Below are 18,041 nucleotides of genomic sequence, written 5' to 3' on the forward strand. Positions count from 1 at the left end.
TATAGTATTTTCTTCTGTTCAACTGCGAAGCGTCTTTAGCCGACATGTTTAGTGACATTACAGACAAAACCCAAGATGCAGTGCGCGACCTACTTTGTATGCAAATGAAGCAGTCGCCACTGTGTATTTTTACTCTGTGATAATTCGCTTGTGCGTATGGGTCTTTAGCAGTGGTAGGAAACCGGAGGACCCGGATAAAACCCATGAGGTTTGACAGGCGATCCTACTCCTTGTCACGTACAACCGAGTATTCGAAACCACTCTCGGCCTACCGCTACGCCTCCTATCATCAGTTAAGTTCGTCAGGTTGAATCGGTTCAGCAGACGGTGGATAGGGCCAATATTGACGTTAAAGTATTCAGCAATCACCCGTGCGGTCTGTCCAGTCTGGATTCTGCCTATATCTGTTCCTGCTGCTGACATGACAGTCTAGCCATCCTTAAAACGTCGTTACGTGAAGTGATGTATTGAAAATTTTTACAAGCGTTTAATACCCATCGGTAACTAGATATACACGTGCTTTTAGTGTTCACAAAAAATCGCGCGGATGTACGTAACATGGATAATCAACAGAAAGTCGGTTGTAATCCATCATACCGGAAGTTATGTTTTTCGCCCCCAAAAATTGGACCTATACTTCCCATATTACATTTACCCAACCATGTGGGTACAAAATAATCACATTGAAATCCAAGCTACTCAGTAGTACACACGTACCATTAGTTATAAAACATGTGCGTTTCTTTTGTCATTGAGTATATATTTGTGACCACATCTCCAACTTAACCAGGGCCCTGTTTCACAAAAACTTAAATCTCCTTAAAATCGTCTTAAACTAAAATTCCATCCTAACTTAAAATAGATGCGTTTCACAAAACGATTTTAAGCATTTTAGATAAAATCCACTAAAATAATATTGTAAGTTAAATGAAATGGAGTTTAATGTCCTACTTTTCTGCTCCTAACCTGGGCTAATGAAGACGGGCATACGCCATACAGTGTGCTATGAGGGAAATTTTGCCCGGACAGCGGCACTACGACCTACTCTTATATCGAATTCCAACTGCCAAGGGATCTTTTACGTGCACGCCAATGTGTACACGGGACCTCAGTTTTTCGTCCCATCCGAACGACTAGACAGCTTTCCTTGTCAGCCCCTCCGTTGTAAGTTAAAAATGTATCTTAACTTAAAATATTTTAGGGACAATCTTAACTAAAATCACCCTCTCCTAACTTAAAATCACGACATTAACAAACATTGATTAGAGCTATGTTGTGGGATCTATTGCGACATATGGATATATTTGGAATAATGATAACATTGCCAATGGCCCGGGTTGTATACTATCATTCACAAAAATAATTTTCATTCATTTTTTTTTCATTCCATGGGAAATATAGCTGCAGCCCACCCGTTTATTTTATGGTAAGGCAATATAAGCAATTAGATGTCGCCCCAAATTAAAACCCCATGAACAAAAAAAACCCTCAAAACCCCAGTAAACAAAACTCTTTGTTACTATTTTATATATTACCATGATTCAAGTATAAATTAGACTATTTTCAAATAATTAAGACCAAAAAAAAACCTGAGGGGGGGGGGGCTCTTCCTGACTAAAACATGGATAATTTTTTTTTAATAATTCGCTTGGACGGGTGACTCTACTCCCTGTGAAGTACAACCTGGGGATCGAAACCCCATCAGTCCTATAATACTACATACGCCATATGCAAAGTATTTATGGCTTTGTGGTTATGATGATTTATATAGGAGCCAAGGGTATTTTATATTTTGAAAAATCATTTTAATTTAGTAAGATAGATAGGCAGTAAGGAGTGTGGCACAATGGGATTTTCAAATTTTTTTTGAAAGGGTTCATGGAACTGACATTTCAAATCTAGGCATTGCCGGAACATTGGTTTTTTTCGTCTATTACGAGTTTAAAAGTTCTTAAAAATCGACAAGTTTAGTCTAGATTAATCGTATGAGTCAGAAATATCACATGTTTGTGACAATTTCTCAATAGTTTCTGTTATCCAAAATACCATAAAACTACGAAATTCAAGCGATTTAGTTTATCGATACGCATTATTTCCATTGAAGCCTGCGAGTAAATCAAATGCCAAGGTCACGAAAGCTACATGCAAGTTCAAGGCCGACCTACTGATACATTTCAAAACAAAAAACACGCAATAAACTTATCTATTTCATCTCTCTACGACTGACTGACCATGTGCAGACATTGTTACAATGTATGAGACCCTCCTCATTGGCATTGTAACATTAAGTTCAACCTGGCAAAAGTTTTCAGTTCTGAAGCGTGTATGTGCCCTCACCGGAATTGTGCACTGCGCGAGCGCTATCAATTTTAACTAAAATCTATTAAAATTGCATTTTAAGTTACAATCGATCTTCGTGAAACGCATAAAATTTAAAATTTCAGTTTGATTTTAGTTAAAATCTATTTTAGTGATTTAAGTTTTTGTGAAACAGGGCCTGGGCCCTTATTCACGAAAACTTAAACTAAGATACAATCGAAATTTTAAGAAATACTGCAATTCCATTGGCTGACCAGTAAATTCAGTTTGCATATATCTAATTTGCATATTGGTCAGCCAATGGAATTGCAGTATTTCTTAATACTTAAAACTTAAACTAAGATACAATCGAAATTTTAAGAAATACTGCAATTCCATTGGCTGACCAGTAAATTCAGTTTGCATATATCCAATTTGCATATTGGTCAGCCAAACGAATTGCAGTATTTCTTAATACTTAAAACTTAAACTAAGATACAATCGAAATTTTAAGAAATACTGCAATTCCATTGGCTGACCAGTAAATTCAGTTTGCATATATCCAATTTGCATATTGGTCAGCCAATGGAATTGCAGTATTTCTTAAAATTTCGATTGTATCTTAGTTTAAGTTTTCGTGATTAAGATAAAATCGAAATTTTAAGAAAAACTGCAATTCGATTGGCTGACCAGTAAAATCAATTTGCATATATCCAATGAAGTTTTCGTGAATAAGGGCCCAGAGCAATAAGGCTCCGTCCCAAACACGGAATTGAGCCCAGGAAATGTTCTCAGAAACACAAGCTGACTTCTCAGATGGTAATGTGTTCTCAATGATTTTCATGTAACTCATGCTGCACGTGCTGTTCACCGGGACCAGCCCTATAAAATGCACCCCAATACCTGGTTGAATCATTCACTACTAAGGTGAACGAGACTCGTGGGGAGGTCCAAGCATAATGGTATGGGGTGGAATCGGCCTGAACCAGGGAGTGGGTGCTGTGGTGTTCCAAAATATTGGTCCAGGGAGAGGAGGCGGCATCACAGCAGTGCGCTACATCGATCAAGCACTCCGACTCCACGTCATACCACATTTCGCACGCCAGAGCCTTATTATATAAGGCTCTACTTGGGGTTAGCTCTAGATACAATTTACACTTAATCAATTTTGATTAGAATATTTCTTTCACATTTATTAGTATTCTTCAAGGATAATAAATTGCAATTAGTCGATATGTATTCGCCCACGTTTCTGTTAGGAGAAAATTATAATTGACTTAGGAATTTCCCGATACTCGTTTCACCGGAAGTAAACAATCAAAATAACAGAATAGATAACCAGATAAGCGACAAGAGGAAACAGTCATCTCGGGATTCATGTTAGTGGGGAAGTAACAGGATAATACTCATAACCACACACGTCATAAGGTTTTCATGTGAAGACAACATTAACAAGATAATAGTCGAGATTGTAGAAATTATTTTTAGATAAAGTTCAATTCTTGACTTCGTAGAGTTAAGTTTATTCATAGTAATGCCCCATATATTCCTTCCTTGTCAACAGGAAGGGTTTCTTCACATTGATAAATTTCTGTTGAAAATAAACTTAAATGTCTCTATAATTATCAGTATGGCAGAAAACTTGGATTTTGGTCCAGATTATAAGTTGCCCATTAAACCCGAACCATTTGACTATAGGGAGGCTTTTCTTAAGAAGGCAGATATGTTTGGATTATCCGCGGTCAAGGATGATGCAACCCCGCTTGTACCCTAGACAAGATGTGTGAAGTAAGGAACCACACCCTTACCCCAATACATTTGAAAGGGAGGATAGGTTTGTAAAACATGACACTAGATATCAAACAAGGGAAGTTTCCTTTAACCCTTTAATTATCCCTCGATCCTTGGTTTATAACGGGAAATCAGATAGAAGTTGGGATACTTTTTGTTATAGTTCATTTGTTTTTGCCTCGTCCCAGCCCTGGGGGTCTCATAGCTCTCGGTGTAAGAATTGTCTATGTTATTGTTTAACGGATAAATCAGATTTCCTCACCTGAATTTTAAAACAACTTAAAAATTCCCGGGGCAGTTCAAGTTGAGTTTCAGACTGCAACCCAAGGTGTCAATGAGTTGATGGAGGATTGGAGTGAACGTGTGCAACAGTAAGCATGACATGCTTACTCTCATTTATCGTCGGATGATTTTATAGCTAGACAATCTGTTTTGAAATGGGTTTCTGGATGTAATAATCCAGAAGCGGGTAGGTTTAAGATTTTAATTAAAATTGACATCGACGAAGCGGTTGAACGGTTGCAGTGGTTCACTCATGTCAATAGTGTTATTCCATTAAAATCTAATTCGTATAGGGGTAGTGGTTATCTTGAGGGAGATACTAGAGAAGTAAGATCCCTTAATTTGCCTGAGACAGAGAATTTTCCACGGACAGTTAGACAGGATGACTACGATTCGGCTAAGATTACGTCTCGTCAATCTAGATCCTCTCTCCCTCGACGAATATATAAAGACCCACGATCTCCTCGTGTTAGTCAAACTTATTATTACCCCGAGTCAAGACCACCCTGTCTCTCTCAAGTAGGTTTTTTTAGGGAGTTGCCTCAAGCACATATGCAAACAGTGGGGGAGTATAGAGTATAGTCCTGTATATTCCTGTGTACTGTAGGACTAGTCCTTTGCCTATGCATAATCAAGTTAAACTTCCCAGTTTAAAAGTTAGGGCCACTCCTGAGAAACCTAAAGAGGAGTCCGAAATAGGTCAGATGAAAAGGATATGATAGCCACTTTAATTTTAGCTTTGAATAGAAGGTCCTCCCCTTCACCTAATAGGACAAGTGTAATATGTTTTGGATATGGACAGGTTGGTCATTATAAGCGTGAATGTCATTTTCGACCTCCAGATTCGCGACTACCTCCATCTACAATGAAACATTTAAATGATAATTTAAACAATCAGGGGGTCGAGGCAGTAGGCCCTCCCGCAATCCCTGTTGAACAAGGCCCAAACCTGAACCTGTAGACAAATGTCATATTGACATTGTCCCTATATCCAAGGTTGGGAGGAGTGATAGTGTTTCTAAGCCTGATGATGAAATTTCTGTTGCTAGATTACCCTCTGTTATTGCATATAGAGTCTCTTTAACAATAGAAAACTTAGTTACCGAGTCATGATCGACACTCGTTCGGATTGTACTATAATATTGCCTGATCAAATAGAAATTAGGCCACCCAAACTTAGGAATATCACAATACATGCAGCAGTGGAAAACATGACATTTCCTGGTTTCTTAATTGATTCCGTTACTCCCCGAATAGGGTCTTTTACGTTCACGGATAATGTTCATGTAGCCCCAATAGCTGATACAGCTTTTCTTGGCTTAAATTTTCTTACAAAATGGAAAGTTGTTATTGACCTATTACATGAGTGTATAATAGCAGATGATGAGACGTAACAAGACTAAGGCCTACATGTAATTAATACTGATAGTACCCCATTTACTGCCCAGGTTATGGTCCCTACTAAAACTATTATTACGGCTAGGTCAGTCACTCGTCTACCTTGTAAAATGGATAGGACATTAAAAGATTATATGATAGAGCCTATACTTATTGGTCATACTCTTCATTCGAATACTGATTATCCCACGGTATGTTTGATTAATTATCCCACGGTATGACATAATTGGTCAAGCCTATGAGGTTGGAAGTGTCAATACTTCCCATTCCCCTAGGAGATTCGTTTCCTGGGTCCCCCAGCTGTAACTCTTTAGATCCCTACAATGTCATCGAGGTACTGAATGAATATGGTACCTGCCCAATAAGGAACGTAGGCGTGATACACCTTTGTGTTATGTTTCGGAGGAGGAAGCCCATTTAAAGAAAATGTTGAAAGCAGGTGTTATTGAACCTTCCTCTTCGGATTGGGCGTCGGGCCCCAGTATTGATATACGCAAATCTGACGAAAATGTAAGATGGTGCATTAATTATCGAGCTCTTAACCTAGTTACGACTAATGATGTATGTCTGTTACCCATTAGATGCGAACTCTGCATATTGGCAGATTTAAGTAAAACCCAAAGATCAAAAGAACACTGCATTTTTAACTAAATTTGGGCTATTCGTGTTCAAGCGTATGCTGTTTGGTTTGGCCAACAGCCCCTAGTTACTATTCTCGCGTGGTTAATTTAGTCTTACAGGGCCTTAATAGGACATTTCGTTGGCTTTTATCGATGATGTGCTAATTATGGGTAAAAAATTTGAAGAACACATGGTTAATTTTAGAACGGTTCTCTCCCATTTCCGTCAATATGGGTTAAAAATGAAGCCAAAAAAGTGTGAATTGTTCAGGCAAAAGGTAGAATTTCTAGGCCGTATTGTTAGTAAAAATGGGTGATCAAGCACATAGCACCGGTATGAGATTGGCCGTTTCCGTAGTGTATCTTGCAGGTAGAAAAATACCTGGGGTTTTCTAATTATCACCAAATATTTTTAAAAGGGTATGCAGAGAAGACGCTGGCCTTGTACTCTTATCACAGATAAAAAAAACTTTTTATACGCCCACATTTTCATGTGGACGTATATTGTCGTCGCCCCTGTCTGTCCGTCCACAATTGTTTGTGAACAGTCTACAGGTCACAATTTTTATCCGATTTCAATGAAACTTGAAATATAGGTTTATCACCCTAAGATCTCGGTTCCTTTCGATATTGGCATCTATCGGACCATAATTTCATGGATTATGGCCCCTGATTGTATGAAAAATCACGTTTTTGGCTTGTGAACACTGTAGAGGTCACAATTTTTATCCGATTTTTGTTGAAACTTGAAATGTAAGTTTATAACCCAAAGATCTCGGTTCCTTTCGATATTCGCACATATCGGACCGTAACTTCCTGAATTATGACCCCTGATTGTACACAAAAACGCGTTTTATGGCTTGTGGACCCTATAGAGGTCATAATTTTTATCAGATTTAAAAAAACGTGTTATTATATCACCATTAAACCCTAGGGACGGTTGAGTTCGAATTTCGTGAAAATGGGCCCAAAACTAACAGACAAAATGGCCGCCGTTCGTTCTCAAGTAGCAGAAAAAATATGGTATATCAAGGTTGTGGATCCTATAGAGGTCACAATTTTTATCCGATTTTGTTGAAACTTGAAATGTAAGTTTATAACCGAAAGATCTCGGTACCTTTCGATATTCACGCATATCGGACCGTAACTTCCTGCATTATGGCCCCTGATTGTACACAAAAACGTGTTTTTTGGCTTGTGGACCCTATAGAGGTCATAATTTTTATCCGATTAAAAAAAACGTATTATATCACCGTTAAACCCTAAGGACGGTTGAGTTCGAATTTCGTGAAAATCGACCCAAAACTGACAGACAAAATGGCCGCCGTTCGTTCTCAAATAGCGTAAAAATATGGTATATCAAGGTTGTGGACCCTATAGAGGTCACAATTTTTATCCGATTTTGTTGAAACTTGAAATGTAAGTTTATAACACAAAGATCTCGGTTCCTGTCGATATTCGTGCATATCAGACTGTAACTTCATGAATTATGGCCCCTGATTGTACGCAAAAACGCGTTTTTTTGCTTGTGAACCCTATAGAGGTAATAATTTTTATCCGATATAAAAAACCGTGTTAATATATAACCGTTAAACTCTAAGGACGGCCAGACAAAACTGACAGACAAAATGGCCGCCCTTAGTTCTCAAATAGCGTAAAAATATGGTATGTCAAGGTTGTGGACCCTATAGAGGTCACAATTTTTATCCGATTTTGTTGAAACTTGAAATGTAAGTTTATAACACAAAGATCTCGCTTCCTTTTGATATTCGCGCATATCGGACCCTAACTTCATGAATTATGACCCCTTATTGTATGACAAATCGCGTTTTTAGCTTGTGAACCCTATAGAGGTCATAATTTTTATCCGATTTAAAAAAACGTATTATTATATCACCGTTAAACGCTAAGGACGGTTGTGTTCGAATTTATCGTGAAAAACTTGAAATGTAAGTTTATAACCCACAGATCTTGGTTCCTTTCGATATACGCGCATATGGCCCCTGCTTGTACGAAAATTGCGTTTTTAGCTTGTGGACCCTATAGAGGTCATAATTTTTATCCGATTTAAAAAAAACATATTATTATATCACCGTTAAACGCTAAGGACAACTGAGTTCGAATTTCGTGAAAATCGGCCCAAAACTGACAGACAAAATGGCCGCCCCTCGTTTTTAAATTGCATAAAAATATGGTATATCAAGGTTGTGGACCCTATGTAGAGGTCACAATTTTTATCCGATTTTGTTGAAACTTGAAATGTAAGTTTATAACTCAAAGATCTTGGTTCCTTTCGATATGTGCGCATATTGAATTGTAGGAAAAGTCACTTTCGTTTTAGCTTGTTTTCTATCCATCTCTCGAAAATGTGGGCGTATCCTGCCTGGCAGCGGCTGCTTTATCAGTGCGAGGAGCAGTAGAATGCTTTTGAAAATATAAAGACTGCTTTAGCTTTACCTAATCAAACCGATCCTGGAGAGGTTTATAGCCTTCTGCCTGTTCTCCAATCCAGTTTCTGTGAATAAATATTGTTCAAAACAAAAACAACCCTTTTGTTTTGGATACAGACATGAGTAATTTCACAGTAGCCGCGGAATTAAATCAGGTTCAAGATGGGCAATAGAGAGTAATAGCCTATTCAATTTTTATACGCCCACATTTTCATGTGGACGTATGCCATCGCCCCTGTCCGTCCGTCCCTCCACAATTTGTTTATGGACACTCTACAGGTCACAATTCTTATCCGATTTTGACGAAACTTGAAATATAGGTTTATCTCCAAAAGATCTCGGCTGCTTTGATATTGGCATGTATCGGATCGAAACTTCATGGATTATGGCCCCTGTTTGTACGAAAAATCACGTTTTTAGCTTGTGGACCCTATAGAGGTCACAATTTTTATTCGATTTTGTTGAAACTTGGAATGTAGGTTTATAACCTAAAGATCTCGGTTTCTTTCGATATTCACGCATATCGGACAGTAACTTCCTGAATTATGGCCCGATTGTACGAAAAATCGCGTTTTTAGCTTGTGGACCCTATAGAGGTTATAATTTTTATTCGATTTAAAAAAACATATTTTAATATATCACCGTTACACCATAAGGACAACTGAATTCGAATTTCGTGAAAATCGGATCAAAATTGACAGACAAAATGGCCGCCGTTCGTTCTCAAATAGCGTAAAAAATATGGTATATCAAGGTTGTGGACCCTATAGAGGTCACAATTTTTATCCGATTTTGTTGAAACTTGAAATGTAGGTTTATAACCTAAAGATCTCGGTTCCTTTTGATATTCACGCATATCGGACAGTAACTTCCTGAATTATGGCCCCTGATTGTACGAAAATCGCGTTTTTAGCTTGTGGACCCTATAGAGGTTATAATTTTTATCCGATTTAAAAAAAACGTATATCACCGTTACACCATAAGGATCAAAATTGACAGACAAAATGGCCGCCGTTCGTTCTCAAATAGCGTAAAAATATGGTATATCAAGGTTGTGGACCCTATAGGTCACAATTTTTATCCGATTTTGTTGAAACTTGAAATGTATGTTTATAACCCAAAGATCTCGGTTTCTTTCGATATTCGTGCATATCGGACTGTAACTTCCTGAATTATGACCCCCGATTGTACGAAAAATCGCGTTTTTAGCTTGTAGACCCTATAGAGGTCATAATTTTTATCCGATTTAAAAAATCGTATTATATCACCGTTCCACCCTAAGCACGACTGAGTTGGAATTTCTTGAAAATGGGCCCAAAATTGACAGACAAAATGGCCGCTGTTCGTTCTCAAATAGCGTAAAAATATGGTATATCAAGGTTGTGGACCCTATAGAGGTCACAATTTTTATCTAATTTTCTTGAAACTTGAAATGTAAGTTTATAACCCAAAGATCTCGGTTCCTTTCGATGTTTGCGCATATCAAATTGTAATTTCCTCAATTATGGCCCTTGATTGTAGGAAAACCTGCCTGGCAGCCGCTGGTTTCTCTAACTCCTGAACTGCAGCGTTATTGTACAATACGTAATGAATTACTTGGGGTTGTTCAATTTACCTGTCAATTTCTCTCTTGGTTCGTCTGTTTACGGTCAGGACTGATCATAGTAGTCTCACCTGGTTACTTAACTTTAAACACCCTAATGGACAGTTAGCTAGGTGGATGGGAGAACTTGCCCAATATGATATGACTGTAAAATATCGACCAGGTTCCAAACATTTAAATGCAGATGCCCTGTCTAGCATACCTGTTTCAGGCCCTTGTCCTGATTTTTCTCTGAATGTACATCCTAGTGAATTACCCTGTGGTGGTTGTAAATACAGAAAACTTCGCATAAGTTGGATCTAAGTGGACTGGCCAATTTTATCAGAGTTCGAAGGCACATTTCAAGCTTTTGTTCTTGTGTGCGAGTAGATAACTTCCATTTTGGTGTGATTAGATAACTTCCGTTTTGTCATTATACTAGATCTTTATACGATCTGAGAAATATCTTTCCGTGTTTATACCCACAGTTCTAACCCTAACCCTTCAGAATAGTTTTATCCACAATCCACCGTCGTTACAGCTTTAAATTGTACGTTTGACATGTAAATTATAAACCTAACCCGAACCCTAACCCTAGAGAAAGATATTTCTCAAATGGTACAAAGATCTAGTATTGTGCGTCTCATACAGCAGACAGCGAGTTTCGAATTTTCTATATTGCATCGGGTCAAATAGTCAAAATGATAGGGGAAATTATATTGGGGATCTGTGCATGGAATACCTAACTGCATTTTAGAACATCGGTACGATACTGCCTTAGTCAAATTATGAACACACTGCCGATCCGTCTTGAGCAAAGAAAAAAAGCCGGAATTGGATCAAATGGACCGAACATTTTGATCCGAGTTGGGCAAAGATCTGACTTAGGAAATCCAACTTACACGTGATTAAATTTAATGAGAAAAACAAGCAGGATCAAAGGGTCCAAACGACTTTATCTGCGTTGAGCGAAGATCCGGCTTATACGAATCCGGGGGGGGGGGGGGGTTGGATGGCCGAATGGTTAGCACGCGCGCGCTTTATCATAAGGCCTGTCATTGAGTCAACTGGCGTGGTTTCGAATCCCTGTTTGTACGTGACAAGGAGTACGGTCGCCTGTTCAGCCTCGTGGGTTTTCTCTGGGTCCTCCGGTTTCCTCCCACTGCTAAAGACCCCTACGCGCAAGCGAATTATTGAAATAGAATTAAAACCATATGTTAGTCCCGAAATGACCTAGTTTGTGTCGAGTGGACGTTAAACCCCATTTCTCTCTCTCGTTCCTCTGTTAACTGGTGTACTGGGTATACGCCCAATTCATTAATGTTGGGGAGAGAGATTAATATGCCATATGGTTTAATATTTGGATCCCCAACGGATGATCAGGAATTCATGTCTGATTTATATTTTAAAAAAAATAAGGAGAACATCGTTAAATCGCATTAGATTGCTCGTAGGACCTTGCAAACAAAAAAAAAGAATGAAAAAGGATATTACTATGTTAAAGTCCGGAAAAAGTCTTATGATATTGGGGATTATGTATAATATATATCTTGGATACCGCATGTCTCTAGGAAAGAAAAAAAAATTGTCCTTATTGGAACGGCCCAGGAATGATAGATCAGATTGTGATTCTTGATCTCTTACGAGATAATGCACCATGATAGAATTAAGCTCTGTAAGGATAGGGAGGTACCTCCTTGGGTCGACCACTATAGGAATAAGATCGTGAGTGCGACCCACATGAAAAATATACTGTTTGTCGAAAACCTTGGTGTTGAGAATTTGGAATTCAGTGCGATTAATGGTTTCAGAGAGAGAGAGAAGTGGGGTTTAACATCCACTCAACACAAACTAGGTCATTTCTGGACTAACACATGGTTCAATTTTATTTCAATAATTCGCTTGCGCGTAGGGGTCTGTTAGCTGTGGGAGGACCTGGAGAAAACCCACGAGGTTGAACAGACGACTCTACTCCTTGTCGCATACAACCGGGGAATAGAAACCCTGCCAGTTGATTCAATGACAGACCGTATGATACAGCGCGCACATGCTAACCATTCAGCCATCCAACTCCCCTCAATGGTTTTATGGCAGTTGTATTGATTTAACCCCAGAGGAGGCGGAATCTATAGATGTCTATATATGTCATATATGTGATCTCTCTTAAAATTCTATATCCATATCAATATTTTTAAAATAAATGTTTTTGTAAGGGGATTTTTATCCCAGGAATTCAATTTTAATTTAACTGTTTTTATGTTGCTTTCCATCTTGAGTGCACATAAGGCCTGGGTTGGGCAGTGGCATTTTTGGGGGTTAAATGGATTTTCCCACGGAGGGTCCCTTTTTAGATGCCCACATTGAAATGTGGACGTATATTGCCGTCGTCTGTCATGTGATTTGTATGAAATTTATATGCATTATTTAAATTAGTAAAACAAAAAAGCCTGTCAAATTTAAACAAATTCTGTAGATTACTTCCAGAGTTGAGACCCTTGTTTCAGTTTGTAGAACCTTGTAAACCCTCAAACGACAAAATTTATAATCTGATCTGTATGGAATTGTCTTGTAAAGGCCCGCAATTACCTACAATTAAAAAAAGAATAAATATGCTACAACCCTTGTCGATTTAAAAAGAGGATTTGTAGGCCTACCTGTGTCAGGTAGGATCCTCTGCCTAATTAAAAAACAATAATCAATCATTGTTTTGAAGAAAAAATGGTGAATTTTGCTTCTTTGAATCCGGATGTTATTAGCATTGAGGGTTTGCCACTTGAAACTATATAGCACCATCTCTTATCTGGAAACAGGAAGGGTTGAGAGATAAGGTTTCTTATCGATAGCTCTGTCAATAAAGGTTAGTGACATCACCAGGGCTTAAGAGGGAAAATGAGTTCACTATCTTTAATCTTATTTTTCCAACTGCTAAACCAAACAAATTGGTATATTCTAGAATTCTGAATGTAGGAAATAGCACGTTTTAACAGCTAACATTCTGCCACACCTATTTTGGCTTGATTCTCATAGTTAGTGTCTGCCACACCTATTTTGGCTTGTTGACCATCTAGAGGTAACAAGTTGTATCCAAATTTAATGAAACTTTAAAGGTATGTTTATAACTTTATATCCCTCGGATCTTGATTCCTTTCGATATTAGCACACATCGGACCGTAACTTCCTGGATTATGATTCAAGATTTGTTTTTAACTGGTGAACCCTCTAACAGTCACAATTTTTATTTGAAAGCCATTTAAATATATCACTAACACCATGACCATGATTAGATTTGAATTTCGTTAAAATTGGACCAAATGTTCCTGTCAAAATGGCCGTTCCACTACAGATAGTGTAAAGCATGTAATAAGTGCACCCTCCTAAATAGTATTAAGGAGCAAAAGTTCTCAGATCAATTTGATTTTGGTGTGCATCGGACCTTCTGTGATGGAGTTATGCCCCTTACCTTTTACTCAAATGCGAAATATGTACATAAGTCTGTGTATTCTCCAGAGGCGACAATATTTGTCCATTTAGATGAAACTTGAAGCATTGGGTTCATGAGAGGTGCACACTATCGATATTCAGCGATCGGTGGAATTCCATTCAGAAGTTATCCCCCTTTTCCAAAATATGTGAAGACAATAGAGGCTACAGATTTTATCACATTTTTTTATAATTTCGATGTGAAGCATTGTTTTAATGAGAGGATGAATCCTATTGATTTTCCCTGTTCTCCATCTGTTGTGGGGGTATCTTGCATGACAACCATTTGTTTTGTATGGGGGTTATTATGAGAATCATATTGAATAATTAATATGGTTGATATAGAAAGGGAGCTACGGTGGCTAAGTGGGTAAGATGCTGGCTCGCTAGTCTGGTGGTCGGTTGTTCGATCACTGCATTGCCCGAGAAAGTTCATCCACATTTTCCGATGCGGTTCCCCCTTTATAAGTGATGCAGGACGGAGGACCTAACAAGGGCAGCTGTCTAGTCATTTAGATTTCACGAAAAACCAAGGTCCCGTGTACACATTGGCGTGCACGTAAAAGATCCCTTAACAGTTGGAATTCGATATAAGAGTAGGCCGTAGTGCTGCTGTCAGGGCAAAATTTCCCTCATAGTACACTGTATGTCGTATGCCAGTCTTCATTAGCCCAGTTCGGAGCAAAACAGTAGGACATTTAACGTCATTTCATTTCATTTGATATAGAAAATGTACCTTCTAAACAAGATGAAAAAAGTTACCAAGACCTGCTTTCAAAGACACAAAAACAACAGCATGAAATCAGGGAGCTGAAAGATCAATGTTCAACGTTGCAAAAACAAAAAGATTTTAAAGTCATGACAGACCAATTATCGAGGATACAAAAAGAAAAAGACTGTGAAATCAATGAACTTAAAGACCAGATCAAAGAGCTCAACCAAAGAGTGAAAAACATGCAGGAACTACCACTGAAAGGTAATATACCAGGGGACTATATATTAAAATGGGTCGGTATGTCTGTCTGTCCGTCCGTTTGTCCGTCCTACCAGGGGATAGTCAGAAAGACTTCTACTTCTCTAGAGACTGGGGTGTTGGATGGCCGCTGTATCATAAGGTTGCCATTGAGCCAACTGGCGTGCTTTCGATTCCCCAGTTATACATTACAAGGAGTGGGGTTGCCTTCCAACCACATGGGTTTTCTCCGGGTCCTCCCACTGTTAAAAACCCCTACGTGCAAGCGAATTAAACCCCATTTATCTCCGTCTCTCTCTAGACTTGTGGGGAGTTTATATATCTGAATCACCATAGCTGTTATGACTTTGTTTTACTTTCTTTTCTTGCAGATAAACAGCGTGGGCCATTACAGCCCGGCGACTACAAAAAGATACAGGGAAACTTTACATACCTTGTTGATAATATCAAAGACCCCATGGAATTGTGTCAAACCCTGGAGGAATATGGGATATTTGACATTCATGACAAGGACAAAGTTGAAAAATGTCTACGTGACGGCACCCGCCGTGACGCAACAGACGAGCTTCTCTGTATCTTATTGTGTAGTGGACACAAAGCTTATCAGCCATTTCTAGAATGTCTTGATAAGCTTGGTTACGATAAAGTTAGAAAACAACTGGAACCAGTCTGTGATGGTAAGTTGACTTGTTGATAACTTTGATCTATTTAAACAAAAGTAGTGCCACAGTCTGTTTTCTGGAGATCCATGACCAGGATAGTGTTACACTTGTTGAACACGATAACTTGGTTCTAATTGAGAGGGATGATACTATAGTATATCATTTCATTACATCATCACTGAGTTTGATAACCTTATGAATATTTCATTTTAGGTGGACCTAATAATCCAAACTACGAGGAGATCGACATGTTACAAGAAGAAAGAGATGTCAGCGTACAAGGTAGGACAATACTACTAATATGTGTATATACCAGTGATGGGATTTTACCTGTATATTCCGGACTTGTCCGAATCTCTTTTCGAAACACACACAAATGTCCGACCGGGAATATGCCAAATCGGACATCAAGATATGGTGAATAATATTCAAATTCCAAAATTAATAGTGTACTGAGTGTATTACTACCGTGCAACCCCATTATCGTTGATAATAGGCTGGATTGATTAGGTAATTAAGTGATCGACTATTTATCGTGTTATATCGTTTATACACCTATACCTTGATTGGCTGACTTAATTCTTTATCGGACAATTCATCAAATCAATCCTGAACAGAAGTCATTGCTTCTCCTTTGTCGGACGATATATCAATCCAATAAGAGTGATTATAAACTTGATCTGATTAATCCGTGATTTCTCCATTGTCTCACGTTTTAATCTCCTTTGTGTCGGACAATAACACGTAGAAATAAGTCATATGTCACATATCCTGATAGTATATAACACCTCAAATCAACATACATTGTATCCGATAACTTGTCTGTGATATATTTTCGGTGGAAGCTGAAGTTAAATAAAGATATTTCACACACACGCATATGGCGCTTATATAGTTCAGTAATTAAAATGAAAGTACAAATCTCGCGAGACACGTGAAATTAAGAGATGTATACGTGCCGAATGCAATACGCCTGATGTCCGCGAAAAGATTCTATTTTGATGGCATATTGTCGGATTTATGATCATATTTTGAATGGGGTTTGTTTATGTCTTTAAATAAACACGCTAAGAAATGTTGACGAATATTTCGATTGGAATGACGTAAGTAGTTGTTTTAGACAATAGCGCGTGCTACAGTCGAATGTAATTATTTAGCAGTTGGTGTCACTCGCTCGTTGTATTAGAGCGTCGTTAACTATGGTTTACAGCCAAATAAATTTCGGGATGTCATTTTTTTACCTTCCGTATATAAATCGAAATGGAGTATCAGACGAATGTCGGACTTTGCTGAAAAATGTACCGACGTATGACCCGAAAAATACGGTAATTTTTCGGCAGAAGTCGGCACGCTGCCATTCTATAGTATTACGATGTCATGTAATTTTGTAGGAATATTATTGACATAAATTTGAATACCGTACATGTTTTAAACATGAAATATAACGAGGCGAATTTGAATATATTTTGTTGACACGTGATTCTTAATTGTGTTTTGAAAACGTCTGCTTAAATTACGATAAGAGTTATGCCCCTTTATTTTTGGGAAAAAATGTCCGACAAGAAATTTTTTGAAATCCCATCACTGGTATATACATGTAGTAAGGATACCCCATCCCTCCCGCACTCCCCTTACATAGACAGAGTTTCTTATATATTCACATCGATACCCGTTAAAAATACAGAATAGGAAATGAAATGGGGTTTAACATCCTACTGTTCTGCTCCGAACTGGGCTAATAAAGACGGGCATATGCCATACAGCGTGCTATGAGGGAAATTGTGCACGGACAGCGGCACTACGGCCTACTCTTATATCGAATTCCAACTGTCAAGGGATCTTTTACGTGCACGTCAATGTGTACACAGGACCTTGGTTTTTCGTCCCATCCTAACGACTAGACAGCTGTCCTTGTCAGGCCCTCTGTACTGCATCACTGACAATTGGGAACCAGGCCGGAAAATCTTGATGAACTTTCTCGGCCAATCAATGCAGGGATCGAACACCCGACCTCCAGGCTAGCGAGCCAGCGTCTTACCCACTTACCCACCGTGATCCCCATATACAGAATATGACGTCGGCTCGCTTTGGCATACATGTAAAAGAACCTTTAGCTGTTAGAATCGAATTGCTCTGCGGACAACTCATTTATCCCATAGAACATTGTATGTCGTAAGTCCATCTTCATTAGGGTGGTTGTGACAGGAAATTATACTTTCTAGTCATGGTAATAAAGATATAGTGATTTATCTCAGTTGTAAAGAATACTGACTTATCTTGGTTGTAAACAATGTTCCCTGTTAAAGATGCATTAGGTAAGATTTAGATAAAGAGCTGACAATTCTTGCTAAAATAGTTAAAAACTTAGATAATGAAAAAGAATATATTCAAAATTTCAGTCAAAAGACTTCATTCTGAGCTGGCTGTTTGGAGAAAAGCTGAGTTTTGATTATCATTGCTACCGTTGTAACGATAGTAAACACTCTTGATTATCTATTTTTCAAT

The 18,041-nt window shown here is 38.3% G+C and overlaps 1 protein-coding gene across 6 annotated transcripts in view; it reads left to right on the forward strand.

Moving 5' to 3' along the window:
* LOC126817333 (serine/threonine-protein phosphatase 6 regulatory ankyrin repeat subunit A-like) overlaps window positions 1-18,041 on the forward strand; it is a 42,072-nt gene that overhangs the window by 11,154 nt on the left and 12,877 nt on the right. For 5 of the 6 annotated variants that reach the window (XM_056100386.1, XM_056100388.1, XM_056100387.1 and 2 more), the window contains exons 2-4: window positions 14,629-14,877; window positions 15,246-15,551; window positions 15,750-15,818. In XM_056100386.1, the coding sequence (XP_055956361.1) occupies window positions 14,629-14,877; window positions 15,246-15,551; window positions 15,750-15,818 (624 nt within the window). Of the gene's footprint in view, window positions 1-12,273; window positions 14,878-15,245; window positions 15,552-15,749; window positions 15,819-18,041 lie in introns of those variants that run through there. The other variant, XM_056100389.1, reaches the window with a different exon arrangement.

This window comes from Patella vulgata, chromosome 4 (genome assembly GCF_932274485.2).
Source record: "Patella vulgata chromosome 4, xgPatVulg1.2, whole genome shotgun sequence".
Taxonomy (NCBI): Eukaryota; Metazoa; Mollusca; class Gastropoda; family Patellidae; genus Patella; species Patella vulgata.